This window comes from Sinocyclocheilus grahami, unplaced genomic scaffold (assembly GCF_001515645.1).
Source record: "Sinocyclocheilus grahami isolate Dianchi unplaced genomic scaffold, SAMN03320097.WGS_v1.1 scaffold31.1, whole genome shotgun sequence".
NCBI classification, from domain to species: Eukaryota; Metazoa; Chordata; class Actinopteri; order Cypriniformes; family Cyprinidae; genus Sinocyclocheilus; species Sinocyclocheilus grahami.
The window spans coordinates 3,776,240-3,803,869 of NW_015505210.1; the positions used below are offsets into that span (position 1 = coordinate 3,776,240).

The 27,630-nt window shown below is 41.4% G+C and overlaps 1 protein-coding gene across 8 annotated transcripts; it reads right to left on the reverse strand.

Annotated features, from left to right (window-relative positions):
* Positions 1-396: 396 nt before the first annotated feature.
* Positions 397-27,329, reverse strand: LOC107575087 (CCR4-NOT transcription complex subunit 1-like). Of its 8 annotated transcripts, none has more exons than XM_016261540.1 (49): positions 27,184-27,329; positions 24,810-25,110; positions 23,606-23,713; positions 23,398-23,496; positions 23,212-23,280; positions 23,072-23,126; positions 22,341-22,544; positions 22,046-22,214; positions 21,661-21,787; positions 14,572-14,685; positions 14,311-14,481; positions 14,060-14,187; positions 13,731-13,971; positions 13,523-13,642; positions 13,274-13,396; positions 12,634-12,785; positions 12,391-12,541; positions 12,085-12,286; positions 11,844-11,966; positions 11,318-11,442; positions 10,920-11,206; positions 10,739-10,817; positions 10,379-10,609; positions 10,135-10,275; positions 9,858-10,037; positions 9,650-9,766; positions 9,433-9,543; positions 9,243-9,320; positions 8,980-9,157; positions 8,756-8,886; positions 8,364-8,660; positions 8,139-8,279; positions 7,900-8,004; positions 7,693-7,812; positions 7,413-7,607; positions 7,046-7,188; positions 6,848-6,956; positions 6,604-6,773; positions 6,276-6,516; positions 5,903-6,166; positions 5,620-5,783; positions 5,196-5,313; positions 4,830-4,931; positions 4,569-4,742; positions 4,322-4,471; positions 2,458-2,638; positions 2,244-2,376; positions 1,335-1,469; positions 397-1,253 (listed from the first exon to the last, which is right to left on the reverse strand). In XM_016261540.1, exons 2-49 carry the CDS (start codon positions 24,909-24,911, stop codon positions 1,175-1,177), a joined length of 7,137 nt encoding a protein of 2,378 aa, XP_016117026.1. In that variant the 5' UTR covers positions 24,912-25,110; positions 27,184-27,329; the 3' UTR covers positions 397-1,174. The 8 variants fall into 8 exon arrangements, with proteins under 8 accessions (XP_016117026.1, XP_016117032.1, XP_016117012.1 ...); XM_016261546.1 differs by having other exon boundaries at positions 5,921-6,166; positions 6,276-6,507; positions 8,756-8,904; XM_016261526.1 differs by having other exon boundaries at positions 6,276-6,507; positions 8,756-8,904.
* Between the last annotated feature and the right edge of the window lie 301 nt (positions 27,330-27,630).

Genomic DNA, 27,630 nt, shown 5'->3' on the forward strand with positions numbered 1-27,630 from the left:
ATTCTGCAAAAAGTCCGTATTGCTTTACAGGAGCATCAAATGCGTGCACAACTACATACTGTAATTACAGTATGCTTCCCATTTTTGTCAATGCATGGAAAAAACATCCAGCTAATCCATTAAAAAAAAAAAAGCAAAACCACTTGTACGCAAGTCAAAATTATGCTTTGAGCTTTCCAAAAGGACTTGAACAGTGTTTCTGTTTAGAGTATGAAAAAACTATCTGTAAACAAAATTCATATCGTCTTCATCTGAATGGTCAGTGACACAAAAAAATGTTGTCACTTGAATGCTAAATGTTTAAAATAGTCGACAGGGACCAGAAATTGATCAAATAATGTTAAACCATACAACTCAATTGGTTTCAAATGCAAATGAAACGACAAACAGGCGAAGTTGCAGTTCAAGTGTTTAATGCGGTAACTACAGAATGCATACATACAGGAAATAAGTAGCGGAACTAAAGGCAACTACAAAGTACTACAAAATACAACACGTGGACCAATACATTTACAAAACATTCGAAATCCTTACAAAATGAGCTGTATTGGTCCTTTTTGTTCTGCAAGTTGAATCTTTGTACAAACTCCGAAGATCCAATTTACCAACAAATTTCTGAATATTTCCACAATTGTACAAGTGCCAGGGAGAACCTCCAACCCAAGATTTGTTTCCTCACAGGTGCAAACTAGTGACTCCCCCTGCAGTCCAGGACATCTGTCCGATCCTATCAGCTCACCACACTGATAGCTCTCCCCTTAAAAACCATAAAAAAAAATAAATAAAACAAGACGGCTTCCTTAGCCACTACTACCAAGCTTCCAAACAAAAGTCAATCCATCTTGAAGGCAAAAAATAATTTATGGAGAGTTAGGGGAAGCCAAACAGCAAGGAGTGAAATGTGCCCAAGCGTGTGCCTCACCTTTGACCAAAAAAACAACAAAAAAACTCAATCTGCTCTTAAATGTCCCTTTTTAATATTTACATTGAACATTTTAACTTGAGGGAGAAAAAAGAAAACCAAAAAGAAACTCGGGTCAGATGCTGCCCAGTGGAAGGTGAGCGGGAATCCAGTGCCGGCTGTGTGTCGATCAGACGTGCAGGGTGTTGGTGGGACAAATGAAGGGTTGGGAAAGGGAAAGCTTTCTCTCGGCACAGGAACAGTTCCTGCAGCCTAACTGGCACCTGTTCCCTCCATCACCTGCTGGGCCTGCTTCTGCCCCATGCAGCACTGAGCCACCGACTGGAACAACCTGCACACAAAAAAACATGGAGACGCTGCAGTTTCTCTGTTGTAAAAATTGCAGAAAGATGTGTCATGTTGGCTCCCTTACTTCTCGATCTCTGGGGCACAGTGCACAAAATCATGGCTCCAGAACTTAAAGGCAGGGTTCTTGATCAGCTCAATAAAGGTGATGAGCAGACCCCACGGGTGTGGCCTGTTCACAATCAGCCTCTCCAGCAGGACCCTGCGTGACACGAGTAAGCCAGGGTTGTTACAGTTATTTAAAACAGTGTTATTTCAAAATACACATGAACAAATTAATTTAGAAATTAAACTTTTTCAGCTAGTTGCCAGGCAACATTCTCATTTTAGGTGTGTAACTTGATATATTAAAACTAAATTAAACAAAAATGACAAATTACTAAAACTAATAGTATCTCAATGACATTAATAAGCCAATAGACAAGAACCTATAGTCAAGTATAGCACTTAATGGAAGTAAACTTCATTACATTTTAATTACATTTTTGGTAAAGCTTTACAATAAGGTTCTGTTTTGTTAACATTACTTACCGGAAATTAACAATTAAAAATAATTCTAAAGCATTTAGAAATGTTAATTTCAACATTTACTAATACATTATAAAAAAACCTGTATATAACATTTAATAGACCTGAAGTAACAATGAACAGCTGTATTTTTTATCAACTAATGTTATCAAAGATTAATAAATGTAATAAATGAACAGCTCATGGTTAGTTCATTTTAGTTATGCATTAACACTAACTAATGGGACCTTATTGTAAAGTTCCTGAATTCTTAATTATTTTAGTAATTTTTTAATAGCTAAATTTCTTAGGCAGCCTGTTCTGGGTTGGTTGGGCAAAGATTGAAAATGTAAAAAATGATAGTATCCATACAAATAATCACAATCATTCTTGTCAGTATGTATTTTAAATGGTAGTAAACACTACTAAGAGTTTAGACAGATATAAGTAATAAAATTCACTGCCATACCTGGTGATCTGCTCTTGAATGGCTTCAGCGTTGGCCTCGGCAAACAGATACAGCATGGTACAGCTAAAGTAGTGTGTGTGGCTGTTTGGATAACGCAGCTGATTGGCTATCGCATTCAGGAACAGATAGCGGCCTGGGAGGAGGAAAACAAGTCACAATGTGAACTAAAACTAGAGATATAAAAATTTATAACAAAAAAAAATGTTCCCCTCACCCTCAGTGTCTAGATCAACTGCGAGGTTCTGGAAGATGTCCATGTGAGCCGAGTGAGTGATGGTGCTCATGGAGGGAGTGCTGCCCTTGTTGTGGATGTGGGCAATGGCCTGGGTTCCAACGTACAGCACCAGAGCATTGATTAGCTGAATGTTGTAGCGGTTGCCTGGCTCGTTGGACACCTGAGGTAGAGTGCATTTGAATGAAAACATTCATTAAAATTTATCTAAATTTAAGGGTTTAGAATAGTGATTGACCGATATTGATTTTTTTTTTATAACCGATACCAATTATTTGCATGTTTGTGTGCCTGATATAACCGATATGCAGAACCAATATTTATTTACTGTTATAAAGTAAATAAATGACTGAGTGAAGAACATACTTCACTTTGGTTTTTCCTCGTCAGTCTTTTTTTTCCCCCAAGTGTTAGAAATTAGCATTCTTTCATGTTAAATTTAATCTTCATATTACAACAATAAAAAAAACATTTTATTTATAAAAAGCATCAACAACACTAATATTAACAATAAGAAAAATAAATGTAAAATGTCTAATGTTTTCAAATGGAGAAAATACAAAGGACAGGAGTCATATCAACTTCATTTTAAACTACAGTTTTAGTAGGTTTATAAGATGTTTAATAGCTACAGAGTCAAGAATAATTCACTGGATAATGTTAATTCACTGAATAATATTATCTGGAATATAACAAACAAAACAAAACAAAAGTAGTATTTTTTTTGTTTATTAGCGAAATAATGGTTATATAGTAAATCTTAATACAATTTAGGGTGTTTAAAACAAGTGAATCTTGTTAAAAGTTATATGCGGTGGCCGTGCTGGAGCATTTCCTGAGCATTAACCACATCACCCAGACTAATGATGAGAAAATATACAACAGAGAGAGAGAGAGAGAAGTAAATTCAGCACTTTTATTTCCAACTTGCACTCATTCATGGCTGTATTTAACTCATGCAAAGTTACGTCTTTATTGGGAGAGGATCTTGTCGGATTATCTACGTGACTCCGACTTCACGAGACTAACGATGAGCATAGACAACAGAGAGAGAGAGAATTCAATTCAGCACTTTTACTTCCAACATGCGCTCATTCATGGCTGTATTATTTAACTCATGCAAAGTTATGTCTTTATTGGGAGAGGATCTTGTCGGATTATCTACGTGACTCCGACTTCACGAGACTAACGATGAGCATAGACAACAGAGAGAGAGAGAATTCAATTCAGCACTTTTACTTCCAACATGCGCTCATTCATGGCTGCATATTATTTAATTTAGGCAAAGTTACGTCTTTACTGGGACAGGACTTGACGGATTATTTTACATGACTCTGAGTTGGTCTATTTCTATTTGAGCCAAGCTGCATAAACTACATTATCAGGCATTTATGTAAGGCATCTAATTTGTGCATAAATGGCTGTTATGTTAAATAAAGTTGACTAACTACATCAAATCAAGTACCTGCACCACGCCGTTGTTGTGGTCTCGTCTCCCCTCAGACGCGCTGCAATGGCGATCCTGCACGCAATTCTCAAATCACCCACAAGATGGCGGCGTTTATCGGTGAATCCGATATTACAAAACCGATATCCAATTATGGTAGAATGCTTCAATATCGGGATAATATTGGTAAATCGATATATATTGGTCGATCTCTAGTTTAGAATCCATCAACTTAATGATCAGACTCGAAAAACCCCCCGTAAAATTAGCCTCTCTGGATAGTTTTTACTATTAAACGAAAAAGAAAAAAGAAAGAAAGAAAAAAAAAGACCAAAAGTCAAATTACAAATAAAAAGATGAACAAAAGAGTCTGTTGTGATTCAGAGTGGCGCCCCCTACCTGCAGGTTGCTGCGCAGCTCAGAAAGAAAGGTGACAGGAGAACGGGTCTTGAGGTAGGAGTCAAGATCCTTCTTAAACTGGGACGGCATCACACCGGTGAAGTTAGTGAGGATGCGGGGAGCAATGTTGATCTCACTCAGCATATCCACCTGGCACAATATAACCACAAGCGTACTTGAAGTTATAGCTACATACTAAACCCCAATGCATCACATCTGATATCAAATGTTATGTACGACTCTCTACCTTCAGATTAGGGGTGAAGGGGTCTGGAAGCCTCATGTTGCGGGGGAAGGCACTCAGGATCAGGTTCCTCAGCTGGATGCAGTTAGGCGGGATGACGTCGCAGAAGCCATAATGGTAGTCACACAGGAATTCGGGGAAGTCATGTAGCAGGACAAGCAGCACACGAAGTGTTCCCTTGGAGAATAGAGAGAAAAACAATGCAAGTCACAAACTGAGCTGAAGAACCACGAGACAGGCTTTCGAAGGCAAGACTGTTATTACCTTGTAAAGAATTTGCATAGGTTTGTTGAGTTCAACATTCCTTAGGAAGGGTGCAAGATATTTGAACAAGTCTATCAGCAGTTGGGCATACATTGGCCAACCCTGCAAAAGAGGAAAGAGATGTATAAGGCACAGAAAGTAGTCAGCGATTCACTGGTATGAATATAGGATGAGGACGGACAAAGGGTGTCCAATCCTGCTCCTGGGGGGCCACTTTCCAACACAAATGCCTGGAAGTTTTGAATGATCCTAAAGACTCTGATTAGCTGTTTCAGGTGTTTAATTAGGGTCAGCGAAAATCTGCAGGAAGTTGCCCTCCTGGAGAAGAATTGGACACCCGATACATATCATGCAACAGACACAGACCTTCTGTTGTGGGGTATGTGCAAGCATCCTGGCAATGAAGATACGGTGTGAGATGAGTTCCAGCCAAGCATAGACAAAACCAGGTGCTTTAGTCGGCCTCAGGATGTGGAAGGTATTGCTGAAAAGAGACATTGTCCTTTAATACTCGTTCAAAGACTGATCACCAAAGTAAAGGTGCAGGCACATTAGCAACATTTCTTTGAAATTTCTCAAAAAAGGTCCATTATTTGTCAATAGAGTAGTGATGTATGAGGCAGAGCTCACACAAAAGTCATTCTCAAACCAAGCAGGTTTCTATTGGTAAATGCGACAAAGCCGCATGACCAACTTGAACTCGCTGGTCCTATTTAAACAACTGGATTTCACCTGTGAAAATTTGCCAAACAATTATAGATGTGACCGCACATTAAAACGATTTGCTTACCAGAAGGCAGTGAGCGTCTGGAAGTTGATGGTCTCCAGCACATGCTCTGGTGCGTTAAGCTCCAGCAGGAGCATGATGAAGATTCTGTGGTACGGAAGCTGCTGGAACTCTGTCTGCCTCACATCGTGATCCTGGATCAATACACCCACCACAATGCCTAGAACCTGCACCATGACAAGAAAAGCAGCATCATTTATTTTTGGAGATCTTGATTAGTCAACATTGTAAGCATTCCAAAAAGAAAAGCAGCATTATTTTTTTTTGAGATCTTGATTGAAGTCACCATTGTAAGCATTCCAACCTTGTTGAGCAGGTTGATTTTGGTGACTGTGTTGGAGGCCTCTCCAGAGTGTTTGACAAGAAGCGCAATGAGCCGAACAAAAGCATCCAGGTTATGGTAGCACTTGGCCCTGATAATGGCGGGGCTGGTGGTTGGAAGCTGCTGTTCAGCTTGAGCACGGTAACTGATCTCCACACACATTTCTGTGCACAGCCGGAAGAAGCGAGTGATCAGGTCATCGGTCTTCAGGATGCCCTGCTGGTGCATCTGTGAGAGAAAAGGCATGTGCGACAATGAAATAATGCAGGTCAATTCTAGCCTTAAGAAAAACCAACCTGGGACTAGAAACTTTTGTATTTTAAGTGTTCTTGCTAACCTGGCCAACAAACGCAGAGAATGCCTTGGTGCTGTCTCTTCCTGCAGCTGCCGAGTGGTACAGGTTGACCCATTCTCTCAGCAGGTACTCTGCCTTCTCTCTAAGGCCTGGTGGGTCATCGTATTCAGAGGCTTGAGAAATCCCAGAGTGCATCATGAAGTTCGGCCCACCATGGTGACGATCGATCATGGCCTCGTAGTTGGAGCGGACAACATCCATCAGCTGGGGCAAACTAGGGGTTCCACAGAAGTAATTTCAGGTAACTTAAATTTTCAGTAACAAAACAGACATTCTGTTGCAGGGCCAGCAACATAAGCAGATGTCTTACCCTTCAGGAGCATTTGCTCTGGAGTGAGCGTTGGTCCTCATCAGGGTCTCAATGGTGTGGAAGAGATCTGCTTCAGTGATGTGACTCACGCTGCGTTCGTCAACCAGCAGGATCTTCACCAGCTGCATGGCGAATGCCACGGCCATGTAGTTGAGCCCGTTCTCCATGGACTGAAAACACACTAGTGTAAGAATCCGCTCATTCACAACAGTTTCCTTTTAAATCCTAGAGCCACTCTCCTCACCTGAGCCAGGTGTAAGTCATACTGCTGCATGTTGACCAGGTGGTTTCTGATGAGGAGCTCCACGGCCTCAACGTTGTACTTGTATTCATCTCTGCACTCAATCAGGCATCTGCCAGGGGCATAGAAGAAAAGGTTAGGATCTCTGAGACCCATCTATGCTTGTGACAAATAAGTTTACGCCACAGATGTAGTACTGGCCTGGTGATTTGTTTGTTGCACCACTGTGGGCCGTAGGCACGACCATCCTGTAGGGCTTTCAGCACCAGCAGATGGCACTCCCTGTAGCTCAGCAGCAGATCAGGATCAGCACCACTGGTGGCATCAAGCAGACCCTCCACAGCCTGAGTGGAGGACAAAAGAGATTTGTTAGATTTATGCTGAGATCATATAGCAGGGATGTGCAATCCTGCACATTTCTAGTGATCCTGAAGACCCTTAGAAGCTGTTTCAGGTGCGTTTAATTAAGATTGAAGCTAAAGTCAGAACAGTGGTACTCCAGGAGCAGGAATGAACAACACTGCCATATAAGGCTGTCCTGAGGTTTTTCTCCCAGAGCGTCTCTAACCTTTTGCAAAAGGCCCAGGGCAGCGATGCCATCACGGGAGTTCCTAGCCAATACAACGGCCTCCAGAAGGCTGCGTATGGCCTGGGTCTGCGGGTTCATGGCCAGCGCAGGTGGAATTGCGTGCAGGTGCTGCTCCAGGTCCGAAATGCACTTATCGTAGATGTGAGCCACGTCATCAGTGGGCCATGCCTGTTGCTGCAATACAGAAAAGATAACCTTTGAGTTACTTAACCAATGTGACAACCAAAGACGATCTCTACAAGGATTTTAGGGTCTGTACCTTCATTGGTTGGGCAAGGAAACCAGTGGGCTGAGACAAGTCGTTACTGGGTAGGAAGCCTGGAACATTTCGGGCGAACTCCTCATAAACAGCCAGCTGTTTAGGATCTACTCCACCAACCTGGAAAAAAACAGCAAGTCAGAATCAAACATTGTCATACAGAATACTAAATCATCGACCCAATGAGAGTTTGCAAAGAGCTCTCACCTTCAGTCTGATCTGCTCTGGCATGCGCTCCGCCTGATAGGTGAGCACCATGGGGTCACAGTAGCGACGGCCTTCTTGGCGAGCGTGCTTCCTCAGCTCGAATTCCTGCAAAACAGAAATTGTGTCCAAATCAGTTTATATTTTTTTTTTGGCTGTATGATATTACATGACCACGCTACATATCACAAGCAGCTGTTCCTCAACTGGTGTAATAATTAGGACAGTGTGCAGGGACTCACAGTTGCTAGTCTCTTGTCCATCTCAGGTCCAGCTTTCTCCACTGCTGTCTTCTGGATAAAGCAACAAGCAAGCTCACAGTTATCCTGTGCGATGCGAGCAGCTGCCTCTTCCATCATCTCTCTCTGCTGGGGTGTGGGAGCCTGAAATGGACATGCTCAGTGAGTCAAAATGCTGAAAATGTATTGATTTTGTGTGTCAGGATTGAGTCGAAAATATTTCCCTACCCTAAGAGCTGCAGCAAAGCTGTTCTTCAGGTTGGTGGCGATGCTCATGAGCAGCGGCTCTCTGCAGGTGATCATGGCCATGCCGGCAGTCAGGTTACGCATCATGTGGTGGGCGGCCACACGCATGTGAGACTCCTCAGAGTCAAGTGCGAAGTCCTTCCTGACTATTTGCTCACAGGTGGTCATGGCGATCTTGATGGATCGGTCCACCACTGGGTGCACCAGTTCCTGTACAGCACGCTCAATTGCTGGTCTTACACACTGTTTCAGCTGAGGGTGGGCCTGCAGTAGTGGGATCTACACACAAAAAATAAAACGAGGAAAGAAATGAGAACATTTGAAAATAAAAAGTTAAAAGGTAATAAAAAGTCTCGGTAGAGAGAGAGACTAACGTTAATATTGATGTTGATGTGCGGAGCCAGGCCAGCCAGGGCGTACACATTGATGTCATGGTAGCTGAATTGTGGTGTGGGCGGCCCAGTGGCCGTACAGGTCGTGGTGGTGGCTGGAGTTGAGGGAGCAGCTGTAAATGGAACAGGATCTACTTCTGGTTAAACAGGAAACGGAAAACTGGAAAAAGCATCCACCTTACAACGTGCCTGTTTTAGTGTTATACCTGTTGTAACTATAGGAAGCAGCTCTTCAGGAGGCTTGGTCTCTTTCTTTGGTGCAGAGAGCTGCTCCTCCAAGTTCTTCAGCTTTTCTTTGTCTCTCAGTAGGTTTCCTGGTTTCAGCTCACTGATATCCAAAGACAGATTCTTGCAGAGCACCTCAATCTCAAACTTGAGGTTAAGCTGTAAAGAATTATGGGACTGAGTGAAAACTACTCCACTGGAAGCTTATGTACCATAAGTTTAGCGTCAATGAGAAGTGACTAACCTTTAAGTCATGTTCCTGGTGGAGCTCAGCCAGTACATTCATGATGCCCATGGTCCAAGGGTTCTGCGGTCTGAAGATCTACAAAACAGGGCACCAATTGTTAAAAGAGGTTATGTCCTGATGTTTGCAAAACTGGCCCACACTCAACACCTGACAGCAAAATTGGGAGAGAAAATGGCATGATTATTACCACACTCCGCAGACTTGATTCCAAGACTTTGGCCACAAAGGGGACGACATACAGTAACTCCTGTTGGCCTTTCACATAAGCCTCTAGCAAGAGCGATTTCAGCTCCAGGTCCTATAAAAGCAAAACATTAATGCAGTTACACAGCAGGTATAACAATGAATTGGATCCTTCTACAAACATTTCAAGCTCAGGTGATGGATAATAAAATTTAACTCACTGTGTACAGGATGGGTTTGTTTTTAGCTAGGGTGATCATTCCAAGCCAGTGACCCAAATTCTTCAGCAGTGATCGATCTGAGAAGTTAGCAGCTGCCTTATCAGAGGTAAGAAGGACCTGAGAAACAAAATGGGACAACATCAAGTCATCATAATATAGGTTACTTAGATTTTGTGACTTTAATAATGTTATATTTCAAGAATATTACCTTGATGTTTCTGTACGTCTCATTGAGAACCATCTTAACAAACTCTGGGTTTTTCAGTGTGTCCAGGAAATTAGAATACAGGCTGTGGAAGTTAGGCTCAATGCTGACACGCTTCATAACCAGGTACTGAGAGACCCAGGGCATGAATTCTTCTTTTACAGTCTCTTTCAGCTCCTCCACCTTCAAAAACACAGCAAAAGATGATTTAGAAGGTAAAAGCACAAACTTATGATATATAACTTAACATGCCAAAGATATAGATTGTAAGAACAATCACCTTTTGGGTCATGTTTGATTGGGACAAGTTGTTAAAGATGAACGCAATCTTCTCCTGAACATTCTCTGGGGGCTCAACGATCCTTTCAGTCTGGTCTGTAGCCACTAACAAGGTGTCAATGTTTGTGGTGTTGATTGAAGGCTGTGAAAGAATTTAAATCATCAAATACCACAGAGATGGGTCCATCTTAGTCACTATTCCATTGTCATTTTCCGAAATGTACTATTGGACTGTGTTCACTCACTGGCACGTCTTTCTTCGGTCCAACAGCTGTAGGTCTCGTGATGATTGTGGTTTTGGCAGCGGTGGTGGTTGTGGTGGCTGTGGTCACTAAGGTGCTGGCCAGGCCAGGTTGTGGGGCTTTGGGGGTCTGAGACTGAGCTTGAGCCTGGGCTAAAGCCAGGCTGCCAGGGGTAGTAATGGAGCCTTGCATCTTCACAGGAGGGTCTCTGGACTGCTGGCCATACTCTATATACTATTCACAGAAAATGAACAACATACAAAGCAGACTTACTTAGCTGAATGTTTAACAAACTAGTGTAGAGTGAGATATTACAGGAAAATGCTGTGGGCATGACCAAGATAAAATGAAAAACTAGGTTACCTCTTGTAAATGGTGCGGAAACTGCAGGAAATGGGCTATTGACGCCAAGTGCTGACAGTACTGGGGATAGTCCTTCAGTCTGTGGAAGAGAGTGGTTCAGATTTAAAAATTCAGTATATCAAGATATAAATTAAATCTTTTGTTTGGTGGCTGTGAAACAAAGACACACTACTGGCAGTACCTATTTTTAAATCTATCTAGTGCAGCGATCCCAAAGTAATACATCTTTGATCCGAAAGGTTTGCGTAAGGCTTCCAGGACATATCGTAAAGCTAAGCCCAGCGCCATGTACGTGACCAGGCCCTTCTCAATGATCCCCCCGAAGAGGCAAGCGGTGATGTGCAGTTCTTTATCTGGATACTGAGGGAAGAATCGGTATTCCTCGAACAGATTCCTCAGCATGCAGTTAAAAACTTCCCGTTCTCGCTTGATGTTTGAGTCCTTAAATCTCTGCAGCATTTCCAGCACCTATATTGAAAGAATGACTATGAATTTGAAAGCTGTATCTTAGAAATTAGCGTTAAGGTATTAAGAATGAACAAAAGCACCATTCTACTCTGTTACTTCTGTCCATCTCACCTCATCCACGGACATTGTGGGGTGCGGCGGATGGTTGTAGATACGCTGGAAGTAGCTATTTGCCTCATCGTCTATCTCCTTACTAAAGTGCTGGTTTGCCTCGGGCCACACCTGAGAGAGGTCAGCTATAACAAAGGGGGGAAAAACTGTTACAGCACTTTATGCATTTAGAAATCATTTCATTTTTAAAAAAATGCAAATTGCAAAATGCGATGACTAAAGCGCAAATTCTGAAAAAAATAAAATAAACAGAAGTTCCAGGCAAACAGTTTGTTTTCCTTCATATGTCTGATGGAAGAAAACATTTACACACAAATCCAATCTGGTTGCCAAGAACATCTTGCAGTAATGTAGACTGACCTGTATTTCCTCTTCGGTTCTAATGACATTTTTGGCTCAGAGATGAAAATGACAGAAATAAAAGTCTCTGAAATACGTGTCAAAAGGACTTTTGTAAGGCTCTAAGTGCCAGTTTTGAGAGGAAATACAGCTTGAGGCGCCTGGCACTTATAGGCCTTCATCTTACTCTGCTGGAAGGTGGGCGGGTTTAGCCCCGGTGTGCTCATCTTCCTAGTGCCGAAGGGGTCACTGCTGACGGCGGGCATGCCCAAACCTGAGCCAATCCCAGTCAAGCTTGTGCTCAGAGGACCTAGAGAAGCAATTCAAGAAACTTCTAATGCATTTGTAATTGAAAATAAACTGAAAAACAGTACAGCATCACTAGGTTCTAGATCAGAGTTTCTAACTCCATTAAAGTCTCATGGTACCTTGGAGCTGAGAAGAGAGGGGGTTGATTCCTGGGAAAGCTGTGCTGGGGTTCGGGTTGGGCAGGTTTGAGAAGGCTTTGGCTGGGGACTGGGGGTTACTGAAGGCAGAGCCCTGCAGGCTGGGGAATCCTTGGATGCTCGGGGTGTGGGAGGTGGACGTGACACCTAGACTCAAAGAGCCCATCGCAGAGAGAGGATCCATCTGAAATACAACAGAACAGATTTGAGTACAACACAACCAGAATACAGTTCAGGCAGTCATGACACTGACTTGCCATCTTATTGAGCAGGTAAAGCCACAGTTACCTGCACAGGTGAGATAGCATCTAAGCTGCTGGTGCTGGGAGCTCGTCCCTTTGGCAAGACTCCTGGTGGCGGCTGCCGGGCCTTGTTCATCACATTGCTACAGTTGGCCACCATAGTCAAGATTGTCTCTGACAGCTCTTGAGACACACTCCTGCTCAAAGAAGCCAACAAAACCAAGTGTTTAACTTCAACCCAAGCATTTCCTAAAATGCATAAAAACGTGCAAAACTTCTATATACGCACCCAGCACAAGACTGCAGACATGCAAGCATGGTAGCCAGTGTTTCAGGAGGAAGTTGAGCACTTTTGGGCTGGTCTTTCTCTGGGGCCAAACCACCCATGATAGAGGGACAGCGTCTCTTCAGGAATGTGACACATGCCTGGATGAATGGTTCCTAATGGACAAACACAGGACACATCAGTGTCCACGTACATTTACTTAGAACTCAAAATACACTACTGTTCAGAAGTCTGGGGTCAGTAAGATTTATTTATTTTTTTTAAAGATGAATACTTTTATTCAGTAAGGACAAATTAAACCTAAAAAATTAACAGACATTTATAATGTTACAAAACATTACTCTTTCAAATCAAATTAATGCTGTTCTTTTGAAATATTCAACAAAAAACAAACTAAAGTATCATGGTTTTTATTCAAATGTTAAACAGCACAAGTGTTTTCAACATTGATAAGAAAATGTTTCTTGAGCAGCAAATCAGCATATTAGAATGATTTCTGAAGGATCATGTGGCACTGAAACCTGGAGTAATGGCTTCTGAAAATTCAGCTTTGCCAACACAGAAATAAATTACATTTAAAAATAGATTTAAATAAACTGCCTCAAACTTTTGAACAGTACTGAAAATATGAATGCTCACTTACCCCATGCTCTCGTATTTTGTCAGTGAGCCATTTGTCAAGTTTGAGGTATTCACGGCGAGAGGCAAGTGCAGCAAGGTCAATAACAAAGGCAAATGGAGTACCATTCAGCAGCATCGATAGAGACTGCAATGCACAAAAACAAGAGCATTTAAAATGTTAAAGTAGTTTTTTTTTTTTATATAAGAACTGGTTCTCAGTCCCTAATCCTATTATCTACTCCTCATGACAGCAGGGGCAGGAGACAAGTACCTTCAAGTCCTGAGCCACATCCAGGATACGAGATAGCTTGGCCTGGTCGTATTGCTCTCCTCTCATGTACCACTCGGCCATAGAGTGCATGATCAGCTGGCGGATGGAGGGGGACTGGCCCTGGAAACGTAACCCAGGCACATATTAGTACAAAGTGACACCACAAAAGAACTTTGGGACTCTTCAAACGGTTGTCAAATTCACCCACCTGTCCATGCCAGGCATAGTGCAAGATGATGGCAGAGTTGGGGTGGTTGCCCAGGAAGATGGGCATGAGGGTAGAGATGAGCTCATGACGCAGGGTGTGCCAGGAGGTGCTGATCTGCAGAAGTGCCAGCACTAGCATGTCCGGGCAGTGCTTGATGGGGAAGCTGAAGAGCTGCTTCACCTGTTCATAATGCCCAACTTCAGAGAGGCGCAAGAGGCTTTCCACTAGGTCCAAGCTCTTCCTGTTGACCAAAGCAAAAGGAGAAGATATAAAACATACAGACAGAGAATCTAGAACAACTAGATAGTCTTAAATTGATCAAGACTTACCATGTGGCTATTTCTCTGTTGTCATCCTCAGGCGGGGCCTTCAGTATGTCAATGGCAACAGTATGACAGGGATAGTCGGCAAAGCAGAACACTTCAGGACTCATCAGCGAGTGCTGAATGAATGACAGCTGGAGAACACAAAAGAGCAGGACTTCAATATGCTACTTCATTTCCAATGCAAAGTTCTAAAAAAAAAAAAAGTTTAATCTGATTTGGCGACACTCAATTTTCAAACCAAGACTTTTTTCTACCTGTCCTTCTGCATGCTTCCATGGTCTGTAGATGAGATCCACCGGGAACACCTCCATTCCCAGACCCCTCTGGATCCCATAGACCACTATCTGAAGCCCCTTACTGTCACGGATCAGGAAGCCTGGGTGGTCCAGCTCATAGGTCACCTCTTTGAAATTCAGATTGGGGTTCTGAAAAGGACAAGCAGTTAAACAAATTAAGTTTTGGTCTGCTAACTAACATTTGATCCGGTAATGCATCTAAAACAAACAGAGCCTTACCACTTCTTTGACCACATCAATTAGAACTTCAACATTCCAGGTGTGAGCCTGAGAGCCGTCACTCTTGTCCTTCCCATCACTCCAGATCCCACCGCCCACTGGATTTGAGATGGACTACAAATAAAAAGACAAACTAGTTATTCAAACCTGTTCAGACACCCTAATACTTTAACTCAAACATTGTTCCGTAGCTAAAACCAGGCCCAGACAGACAACTAGTGTTATTTTAGTTATTTATATACTATTATGGTATTTAATATTTTGAATTAACTTTACAGTTTTCATTTTAATTTTAAAATAAATGTTAATAATTTTGTTCTATTGTCATTTTATATTATATATAGATTAACAAACCTATTCTCATGCCATACCAACATTTCTAATTTTGATTACAGTTTATTTATTTTACTTTATCATCATTACCAGAAACACACATTTTTTAATTCACTATATTCAAAATTACAGTCAACAGTAACAACACTGCAGGGAACATACTTGTAGGCCGATGCCATCGGACAGCCCGGAGTGAGTGCGGGCCATCATGCCCAACACTCTGGCCACCTGACTGGCAGTCACCTCTCGCACACCATACTGCAGGATTATGTTCCTGCACTCATCAGGACTGGGGAAACACAAAATCAATCAATAAATACATGGGAATCCCCTTAAATGAACAGCATTGATAATACACATTAGGCTGTTATTCAAGTAAATTTGTTGTAATTTTTTCCCCATGCAACTCAAAAGAAGAATTTCTTATTAGGGGTGCTCCGATTGATCGGCTACCGATCACTATTGGGCGATAATCGCTTTGGGATGTTTGATCGGCGATCTCTATAAAGGCCGAACTCATAAACAGCTGTTAATGCCTGCCGCGAGAGGTTTGGCACGACATGCAGCGGCACCGTCTCAGTCTCTGTCCGGCACGGGTGAAATAAATATAATGCTCAATGTAGTGCTGGGCGGTATGACCAAAAATGTATATCACAATATTTTTCAAAATTTTACCAGTTTCACGGTACATGACGGTATTTTTTTTCCCCATGCATGACCGGTTGTTAACCATATTTTCTACTGATTAAGAGAGTAAATACTGCAGTATATTGACTTAGAATGCCCTATTTTACTGTCATGATGAGTAAATATTGTCAAAAAAAATACCACACTAAATAGTGACTAAACACGACCCCTTTTAATACATGTTAACCAGGAGTCACTCATTTATAATTGCGGCATCGTCTGATAAAATCAACATGCATCTACACTAAAGAGCGGCTGTTTTGGCTATATTACTTTGTCTCATGCAGCGCACTGCCTGCATCTGAGTAACAAACTAAAAAAAAACAACAAACAAAAAAGTGCATGCGATATTAACAGCCGAACTATGCTCATATTTATAATTCCAAACAATCAGTAAGCGACAGACTGGCGAAATCTTCCAACTGAACCATAGCTAAGGTTTATCAAAAAAAGTCACTAGGTTTGTCAGTATGAATATTCTACGGACAATTGCATTTCTTTTTCATTCTTGCCAGTGTTTAACCATTCAGCGCTCGCGCACTCTCCTGGAGACTGTGCGCTCATGCACACTCGCAGCGCACAAACATAATGCCAGGTTCACACATACTCCGTTCGCAGTGCGTTGGCCTATGTGGTGCGTATTTTTACCGCGCTCATGATAACAGATTTTAAAGCGATCACACTGCACACGGTTGCGGTCCAGCAGTGCGTACCATAAGCAGTCTGCAGCAGTGCAGCGAATGACTCCACACCGAGTTTGCGGCACGTGCTGAACTAAAGTGACAGCGCATGTTTTGCGGTAAATATGAAAACTAAAATTTAGTAATTACACCATAAATGCATAAAGTCTGCTGTTTCTCACAGTCAACACATATGGCTTTTTGGCTAGGTTTAAAGGAAAAGAGCACTTTTAGATAAACAAGGCAATAATAGATGGCATGGCACTCGTGGAGGTAGGAAAACAAAGTACTTTATGAACCGCGGGATTGCTTGTAATAAAGATTTAAATGCAAAAGAAAAGGCAGTAGAGATGACTGTTTGTGTCAATGGTAAGTTTTAAAGGTGACATATCATGAAAATCGGACTTTTCCAGGTTTTAAGAGCTACAATCAGGTCCCCAGTGCATTAATCCAGAAACTTTGTTTTGGGAAGCCTTTTTCTGCAAGCTTCTGAGAAACCGAGTGCGTCTGATTTCACTCCCTTGGTGACGTGGCAAAGGGATCTCATTATAATATTACAGCCCCTTAATCTGTAAGTTTACACCCAAGGTGCCGTTATTGTGTTTTCGCAAGCGACAACAGTGTATTAGTTCTAATGCCATGGCGAACATGTCAATGGTAAGTTTTAAAGGTGACATATCATGAAAATCGGACTTTTCCAGGTTTTAAGAGCTACAATCAGGTCCCCAGTGCATTAATCCAGAAACTTTGTTTTGGGAAGCCTTTTTCTGCAAGCTTCTGAGAAACCGAGTGCGTCTGATTTCACTCCCTTGGTGACGTGGCAAAGGGATCTCATTATAATATTACTGCCCCTTAATCTGTAAGTTTACACCCAAGGTGCCGTTATTGTGTTTTCGCAAGCGACAACAGTGTATTAGTTCTAATGCCATGGCGAACGTTTAAGCAAAACATGCTAACTGTTCTGTCTTTGGCTGCACAGACGAGCACAGAACACTATTTAGAGTCCCAGCCTCAGAGGAGACAACAGAGCAGTGGCTTTATCAATTTATTTACTGTATATTGCTGCTGCCACACAGATCTAAAACAAACATGCAATTTATTTCCCAGCTGTTTACATTCACAGACATAACTGACTGTTTTTGTAACTCGTGTGTTTTTAATGTAAACTTGTAAAGAATCCCCATAAGAACAGCACATAGGTTTGGAATATCATGAAGACGTGTAAATTACAGAAATGTAACTTTTTTTTCTTCCCCATTTAAGATGTTATTATACCTTGCACAAAAGCCATAGCCAACTTCTTGCATGAAGTCAGCAAGTGAACTCTCCATCATGGTCTTGTTTAATTCTCCAGAGTCTGGCAGGATCCTGTCCATGAGAATGTCCCGTTTGTCAGGGTACAACAGTGGTGCGAGCACCACAGGACAGCGCTCCTGCGGGAAATCTGGGACACAAACAAAAACACGGGACTAAATGACTCTAGAGCACAGCATGAGAACCAATTCCCATCAGGAGAACTAGACAAATATAACATGTAAGTAGTAATTATTTAGTGGATTTTTCCACTAACCTCTGCACAGTGTTTTGAGGAACGCGTCAATCTGCTCTTGTCCGACTCCGCTCGAGCCCTTCTGACCGAACAGAAGATGGGAGAGCAGCAGATGCAGAACCTCTATGGCAATGTCCTGGAAGCCACCTTCCTGATTCCCTCCGAGGTCCGCGTCCACGTACGAGCGGAGGAGGTCAGGGAGCTTCTGCTTCACAAATTGAGCAGCTGTGAAAGAAAGCAACCGGGGTTTGAGCCGAAAGCCTTTACAGAGAATCTCTGATGCTGCAGAAGTGAAACCAAAAATGAATTAAGAGTCAGGAAGTGAACACTTACCAAACCCTCGAAGGTCTGCGTTGCTGGAGTTCAGCAGAGCAAGGCCAAAAATCACCTAGCGAAAGGGAGTACATTTTTAAACTGCCATTCTCACAATCATTTTTGACATTTTGGAACATATTGGAAATCTTTACGCCTACCTCCTGAACCTTGCTTAGCTTGAGAACTTTACTCAGCTGAGTAAATAAATGAGGTGATGGTTTCAAACTCTACAAACAAGCAGACATGCAACTAATGAACTCAATGTATCAAACAAGCACTTAATCACAAAACTGCCAAATTTGAATACAAAAAGGTTAAATAATTTGAAAGGCAGATCAACAAACCTTTTGATAGTGCAGGGGATTGTCAATGGCGTAGCAAAGCGTTGAAATAAAATTTGGTTTCGTAATAAGAGACACACACTCCTGGATCAGAAATTGTGTCTGAAGCAATTAAGAGATGGGAAATAAAACATTAAAACAAATTCTGAAACTATTAATGAACTTTCATTTTTGACAAGGAATCTCAATTTTCAAAGCAGAAGCTACATTTATTACCTGGTGGAAATCTTTGCCACTGCTTTTACCATCGCCACTAAAATCCACATGGGAAAAGAGACAGCGTAATAAATGCCGGTCTGCCTCAGGGCCGTGACGATTCACAATCTGAGGAAAAGTGATGCATCAAATTGTCAGTGTCTTCAGTTCCTTGATGTAACTAGCAATGCTGACTTAATATTTAACATGAAATTTAGAGAACTAAGCATATTTAATGATAGGGTTGGGTATCGTTTGTTTGTTTTTTTAATACCGGTGCCAAATCGATACTTTTAAAATGGTTCCGGTGCCTAAACCAATACTTACTTACTAAAAAAATAAAAAATAAAAAAAAATCCCCAAAACATGATGAATTGGCCATTTGCACGTGTCCGTTTCATTCATACTGGACACCAGAGGGCGCCCTTGCACAGAAAATCCACATATGCAGTCACAGAAGTAGCGAAACTCAGGAAATCCCTTATATGGACAGAGGCATTGCTATTATAGCTACAAGTTAACGGAGTAAACAGAACATATAAACGTTTTGAATGATAAAACAACGACAAACACTCGACTGTGACAATATAGTCTATTGATGTTATTCAAGCCATCTGGTATTTTCATAATAATTAAGTATATTTATAATCCATTGCTAATCGATGTATTCTTTTAAAAGTAGCCTATGGAACATTTTCTGCCTCATTCTGTGACAAGAAACAACATCAGATCACAAAAGGAAGCATTTGACTGGTGTTGTGGAGTAAAAAGGTTATAATGTTCTCTTTTGTTGGACAACAGGTTTAGAAATTTGAATACAATGGAAGTTTAGCTTTAGGCATTTTAATTTAAGCATGTTTAGCTTAGTTAACGGAAGGCTACCTGCTGCCATCAGAGCAAGAGTAATTACGGCATTCACGCACTCCTCAGATGCTCTCATTTACTGAGTTGTGCTTTTAAGTCGGAATGTGAAAACAACATGAACACTCATTACTACAAAGATTTGTTGGATTTGTATTATTAGAGCTTTCCGACTTGAGTTCAATTTTGTGCATTTTCTCAGTCGGGAAATAATTTTTCACGTGCGGTTCTTATGTCCGTTTTGGAGAACCAGAGGACAAATATGTCAAGCGATAGCTCAGGCATGGCACCGAAATGAGGCACCAAAATCTGCGTTCTGATTCGGTTCTAGTACATACCGGTTACATAGGTACAGGTGCTATACTGGTACCGGGTTTCGTTACCCAACCCTATTTAATGACACCAAAACAACATGAACTCACATGTTGTATTTCCTGCTGGCTGGCTCTGTAGTTTTTCTTAGTTAAATTGTCCACCAGGTAGCTGATCTGAGACAAAGCCAGCGAGAGCGAGTCAAGATTCATTGCTGGTTGGGGCGGAAGCAGGCGGCCGAGCCCGGCGCAAAATCACCATTATTCCCCTTTAGTCACTTCAGTGATAGGTTACTTCTGTCAGCCCCCCCCCCCCAAAAGGTGTGAAAAGTGTCCGGTGTCCAACAAGCCAAGTCTCTGGGTGGATGCTGATTCCAAGTAACGTCCTTCAGTGTAATTCTTAGTGTAACATCTGGACAAACAACGATTAAAATCAATTAGCAAGGGCAAATTCAAGTGACAACACAGTAAATTTTCCATTGGCACATAAAACATCCAAGATTTCCATAACACACTTTTAAGTGATAATTAATTTGTCCCAAAAATAAAAATTATGTCATTATTTACTCGTTCCAAACCTTCCTTTCTACAATGGAATACAATTTTTTTTTTTGTCCATATCATTGAAGTCATTAGAAACCATAGCCAAAATTTCCCTACATAAGGAACGCTCCGACAGTTGAGTGCATGAAGTATCCAACACTCCACACTTTTTAAGCGTAAACACTTATTACACCATTTCTACTAAAAATGGCATGCAAGCTTATGTATACTGAATAGGACGCACCTATACAGGTTTGGAACGACATGAGGGAGAGGATCCGATCTTTTGACCATATCCGATTTTTTGGCACATCTGTTTACATTCACTTTAGACACGACTGGTATCATCCGATATCTGTTTACATTAATTCCCACCCAAAAGGATTGTCTGCAGTGATCGCTTTACTATGCACATGGTAGACCCTCGGGTTTTAAATGGCCATGCTTTTAAAATTATTTATATAATTCACGTCGAATGGCCATTATTATTTGCCAGCATGGACAACGGCTGTCATGGATGTTTTGCAGCACAACATCTGACTGAACGGATAAAGACCCGAAAATAATTGTAATTTAAATTTGTTAGACTATTTTATCTACAGCTCGTTAGAGGTAGACTTCTTTAGTGAAATAAAGATAATATTTATTGAAATTAATTCGAAGGAGAGCGAGAGAGAGAGAGAGAACGAACGCATGCATGCACCCACGTGCGAGCGAGCGATTGTGAAGCATTGCAAACATTATCACCTTATCACTATCATTATCAAAGTTATCACCTCATTGCTGAGAAATATATGTAGCTTTTAGCTGTTGTATTTTCAAAATTCACGGGGCGGGGGTTGAAAACCAGCTCCTGAATGTGCAATTTCTTACCTATAAAAAGTTTCCACCTCAATAAAATGTGAGCGCATACAGCACGCCGGCATTAAAACGCCATTAAAAATCTTTATGAGCAAACGTGTCGCCCTCGCATTGGGAGTTCTGTGGAGAACCGGATGTGTGTGTTTAGACGTAGGTCGGATGTCCAGATATCAGATCTGTATCCGATTAAAATCCACATTTGGAAGTGGCTCAGATCAGATGCAAAAAAATCGGATCTCGTGCAGGTTTTTGTGTTTACACGTGTACAACAAATTCCGATCGGTGTCAGATGTGAGCGAAAGATCGGATTTTTTGTGCCAGTGTAAACGCAGCCTTTGTTACATTACAATTCCAAAAGAACCAAAACCAGGCCCAGACAGAAACTATTTTAACAGTTATAGTTAACAACATACCTGCAGGCCGATGCCATCAGATAGCCCAGAGTGAGTGCGGGCCATCATGCCCAGCACTCTGGCCACCTGACTGGCTGTCACCTCTCGCACCCCATACTGCAGGATTATGTTCCTGCACTCTTCAAGACTGGGAAAACACACAAATCAATAAATCATGGGAATCCCTTTAAATTTAGAGCATCAATAGTACACTTTCAGGTTATATTCAACTAAAACTGTCATTTAGATTTTTCCCCATATAACTCAAAAGAAGAATTTATTTTCTATACATTGACCACATTCATGCCAACAAGGAACAGCATACAGATTTGAAATAACATGAAGATGTGTAAATGACAAAAATTAAATTTTTGGGTGCTTTCTCCCCCATTTAAGCTGTTAATACCTTGCACAAAAGCCATAGCCAACTTCTTGCATGAAGTCAGCAAGTGAACTCTCCATCATGGTCTTGTTCAATTCTCCAGAGTCTGGCAGGATCCGGTCCATGAGAATGTCCCGTTTGTCAGGGTACAACAGTGGTGCGAGCACCACAGGACAGCGCTCCTGCGGGAAATCTGGGACACAAACAAAAACACGGGACTAAATGACTCTAGAGCACAGCATGAGAACCAATTCCCATCAGGAGAACTAGACAAATATAACATGTAAGTAGTAATTATTTAGTGGATTTTTCCACTAACCTCTGCACAGTGTTTTGAGGAACGCGTCAATCTGCTCTTGTCCGACTCCGCTCGAGCCCTTCTGGCCGAACAGAAGATGGGAGAGGAGCAGATGCAGAACCTCTATGGCAATGTCCTGGAAGCCACCTTCCTGATTACCTCCGAGGTCTGCGTCCACGTACGAGCGGAGGAGGTCAGGGAGCTTCTGCTTCACAAATTGAGCAGCTGTGAAAGAAAGTTACAGGGGTTTGAACCGAAAGTCTTCACAGATAATCTAAGGCCATGTCCACACGTACATGGGTATTTTTATAAACAGAGTTTTTCCTCCTTTCGTTTTAAAAAAAATCTCCATCCATAAGAAAACGCAAATGCATGCTATGAAGCACTGTCAAGAGCATGCCAAACCAACAGGTGGTGATATAATCAACCGTAAAGCCATGTTGGTCAATCAGAAGCCTGAAAAAATTTCCAGTAGTCGTAGATAACAGTGCATGCTGACGTCACAAGCCAAAAACTGGTTTCGCTGTCTACACGATTACACTGCAACCGAAGTTTTTGAAAATCTTCACACTTGCAGGAGTTTTCAAAAATGTTCGGTTTCAGTGACCTGGTGCTGTGTTTGCGTGTGGACGAACGGCCAAACTGCATAGAAAAAGCTGCTTTATTGAAAATAACCACGTTCGTGTGGACAGGGCCTAATGCTGCAGAAGTGAAACGGAAAACAAATTAAGAGTCAGGAAGTGAACACTTACCAAACCCTCGGAGGTCTGCGTTACTGGAGTTCAACAGAGCAAGGCCAAAAATCACCTAGCAAAATCACGTACATTTTTAAACAGCCATTCTCACAATTTTTGACATTATTTTAGAATATATTGGAAAACTTTATGCCTACCTCCTGAACCTTGCTTAGCTTAAGAACTTTACTCAGCTGAGTAAATAAATGAGGTGATGGTTTCAAACTCTACAAACAAGCAGACATGCAACTAATGAACTCAATGTATCAAACAAGCACTTAATCACAAAACTGCCAAATTTGAATACAAAAAGGTTAAATAATTTGAAAGGCAGATCAACAAACCTTTTGATAGTGCAGGGGATTGTCAATGGCGTAGCAAAGCGTTGAAATAAAATTTGGTTTCGTAATAAGACACACACACTCCTGGATCAGAAATTGTGTCTGAAGCAAAAAAGAGATGGGTAATAAAACGTTAAAACTAATTCTGAAACTAATAAACTACCATTTTTGATAAAAAGTCAATTTTCAAAGCAAAAACTACATTTATTACCTGGTGGAAATCTTTGCCACTGCTTTTACCATCGCCACTAAAATCCACATGGGAAAAGAGACAGCGTAATAAATGCCGGTCTGCCTCAGGGCCGTGACGATTCACAATCTGAGGAAAAGTGATGCATCAAATTGTCAGTGTCTTCAGTTCCTTGATGTAACTAGCAATGCTGACTTACATGAAATTATGAAATTTAGAGAACTAAGCATATTTAATGATAGGGTTGGGTATCGTTTGTTTGTTTTTTTAATACCGGCGATACTTTTATAAAAAAAAATCCCCAAAACATGATGAATTGGCCATTTGCACGTGTCCGTTTCATTCATACTGGACACCAGAGGGCGCCCTTGCACAGAAAATCCACATATGCAGTCACAGAAGTAGCGAAACTCAGGAAATCCCTTATATGGACAGAGGCATTGCTATTATAGCTACAAGTTAACGGAGTAAACAAAACATATAAACGTTTTGAATGATAAAACAACGACAAACACTCGACTGTGACAATATAGTCTATTGATGTTATTCAAGCCATCTGGTATTTTCATAATAATTAAGTATATTTATAATCCATTGCTAATCGATGTATTCTTTTAAAAGTAGCCTATGGAACATTTTCTGCCTCATTCTGTGACAAGAAACAACATCAGATCACAAAAGGAAGCATTTGACTGGTGTTGTGGAGTAAAAAGGTTATAATGTTCTCTTTTGTTGGACAACAGGTTTAGAAATTTGAATACAATGGAAGTTTAGCTTTAGGCATTTTAATTTAAGCATGTTTAGCTTAGTTAACGGAAGGCTACCTGCTGCCATCAGAGCAAGAGTAATTACGGCATTCACGCACTCCTCAGATGCTCTCATTTACTGAGTTGTGCTTTTAAGTCGGAATGTGAAAACAACATGAACACTCATTACTACAAAGATTTGTTGGATTTGTATTATTAGAGCTTTCCGACTTGAGTTCAATTTTGTGCATTTTCTCAGTCGGGAAATAATTTTTCACGTGCGGTTCTTATGTCCGTTTTGGAGAACCAGAGGACAAATATGTCAAGCGATAGCTCAGGCATGGCACCGAAATGAGGCACCAAAATCTGCGTTCTGATTCGGTTCTAGTACATACCGGTTACATAGGTACAGGTGCTATACTGGTACCGGGTTTCGTTACCCAACCCTATTTAATGACACCAAAACACCATGAACTCACATGTTGTATTTCCTGCTGGCTGGCTCTGTAGTTTTTCTTAGTTAAATTGTCCACCAGGTAGCTGATTTGAGACAAAGCCAGCGAGAGCGAGTCAAGATTCATTGCTGGTTGGGGCGGAAGCAGGCGGCCGAGCCCGGCGCAAAATCACCATTATTCCCCTTTAGTCACTTCAGTGATAGGTTACTTCTGTCAGCCCCCCCCCCCCAAAAGGGGTGAAAAGTGTCCGGTGTCCAACAAGCCAAGTCTCTGGGTGGATGCTGATTCCAAGTAACGTCCTTCAGTGTAATTCTTAGTGTAACATCTGGACAAACAACGATTAAAATCAATTAGCAAGGGCAAATTCAAGTGACAACACAGTAAATTTTCCATTGGCACATAAAACATCCAAGATTTCCATAACACACTTTTAAGTGATAATTAATTTGTCCCAAAAATAAAAATTATGTCATTATTTACTCGTTCCAAACCTTCCTTTCTACAATGGAATACAAATTTTTTTTTTGTCCATATCATTGAAGTCATTAGAAACCATAGCCAAAATTTCCCTACATAAGGAACGCTCCGACAGTTGAGTGCATGAAGTATCCAACACTCCACACTTTTTAAGCGTAAACACTTATTACACCATTTCTACTAAAAATGGCATGCAAGCTTATGTATACTGAATAGGACGCACCTATACAGGTTTGGAACGACATGAGGGAGAGTAAATTACATTTTTCATTTTTGGGTGAACTGTCCCTTTAAAAACATTAAACACACTAAAACTTAATTCAATAAAACACTACAATGTAACAGTAAATTGTACCAATTTAGATCTTAAAAAGGGTACAACTCTCCAGTTCCATAATGTAAGTCACTTTGTTTTAACTCGCTGAGGGGACCTGAACGGTACAGCTGCAAAACCGGAAGTCATACCCACTCAGACTCTCACACACAGGCCTTGACTAAAGTTGAAGGGTCGCACAAACAGAGAAAATAAACCTTTAGTACGTGTGGTTGCCGGTACATTAAAGCCACATTACATTCAGTACATTTATGAGAAAACAGATGTTTTAATTGTGACGTTTTGAAACTTAATACGAGCAAAGGTGATTTCCACAACATGCAGGCGTGTTCATTTACCTGCTGAAGCAACTTTCTTGAAACATTTAGTCTAAACGATCAAATCAAAATAATTAGTTGAATGACTCTTAAAGGCAGTTTTAAGCTATAATAAACAATTACAGTTTCGGGTTCGAACACTAGTAGCGTAAAACCACACGTATGACTGGCGAAAACGTTCAATTTAAGCAGAAATCAACCTGCATTATTATTACTACTATGTAACTTTGGTGTTATTTTCACGAAACGACTCCTAACAACAACAGTTCGACTTAAAACGATCAAACACTCCCATTTTAGCTGTGGACAACACCGTTAGCATGTTAGCATTCCTACAGCTAACTCATCTTCCATCCAAGTTGCTCCTTATTTATTAACATCTACCTAATTATGATTTGAAACGCCTCTTCAGATACAATTTTAACACTTAATCTACTGCATTACCTCGAAATTAACTCCCGTTGTCCTTTCAATAGCCAGTTCTGTCAGATTTAACAGCAGCCGAGCTAATTCAGAGCTGGCTAACAGCCTAAACCTCATTGTTTCGAACGGTGACGACACTAGCCTGCTGCCGAGAGCTGCGCGACGCTCATCCGGAGCATCTAGCTGACAGGAACCAGCCTGCTGGTTTGTTTTGGGCATTAATATTAGAAACGTAGAGTTTTGGTGCATCTTCACGCCGCTATAAGCTCGAGTAAAATGCAGGCAAACGCTTCCATATCATACAGTTCTAGCATGAATATGGATAATCTCTGGCAACCAACATGTTACTTATGTGTAAATGCGCATTAAACGCACTGATATTCGAGTAAAAACTATTAGTACACACGTAGGTGAAAGTAAAGCAGTGTTAGTGAACATTAGCAGCCATGCAGGTTGCAAACAGCTACACTACTGTCGTCTGGGCCTCAATCAACATTTATATGGTTGGAGAAACCGAGCAAAGCAGCAAACTCGGTGTCTAACGTTAAATCACTCCAGCTGTGGCCATGTAGCCACGAGCATTAAGTAATAATTAGAAAGTTTTCAGAATTCATATTAATTATTGCATCCACCGAGCTGTTACGGGCCGTTAAGGGTAATCGTAGCAGTACTCGCAGGGTCGGTTGGGGTTTTAAGAGTTATTGGTCGTTAAAAACAGCAAGGTTAGCTACACGCTAACGAGCTAACGTTAAATTTGCGGAGCAGACAACATATGATAACCAATTCATAACTTCAGGGATGTGTTAGATTGTACCGAAAAACCTGTCGCGGCGAGAAGACGCGTTACCTCGATTCTGGAAAAAATTACGTGCGCATGATCATTTTCGTCGCATTTCTTCGTTCCAATCTTGACGGATAAAAGGTCGCTTTCTCCCTCGGTTCGGTTTGGATTTTTCAAAATAAAATGGCGACTGTCACAGCACGCGCGCGCGCACCCAGTGCGGTGCTTATTGAGCTCGCGCACCAGCTCGCGACTACGCAACATATTATGATAACGCGCGGACGCTCCTCCATTCCCATGCGCACAAATGGTGCAAAGAGATGGAGACTTCACGCACATGCTAACGCACACCTGTTCCTGTGTGAACGGATTGCCAATTACGATCGGATTCCATTTTTCTCTCCAAATAACCTAAAACACTTTTATGGAACACCCATTTATGTTTGTTTTAGGGATATATATATATATATATATATAAAAATGATGATTCCCATGCGCACAAATGGTGCAAAG

Bases quoted from the DNA above. Each gene is read 5' to 3' on its own strand.
- LOC107575087 (XM_016261500.1), bottom strand. From the start codon at position 24,911: ATGAATCTTGACTCGCTCTCGCTGGCTTTGTCTCAAATCAGCTACCTG. The intron at 11,967-12,084 runs GTACCATGAGAC...TTGCTTCTCTAG, and splicing joins CCTCTCTTCTCAGCTCCAAG to GTCCTCTGAGCACAAGCTTG. The intron at 7,608-7,692 runs GTACAGACCCTA...TCTGTATTGCAG, and splicing joins TCCTTGCCCAACCAATGAAG to CAACAGGCATGGCCCACTGA.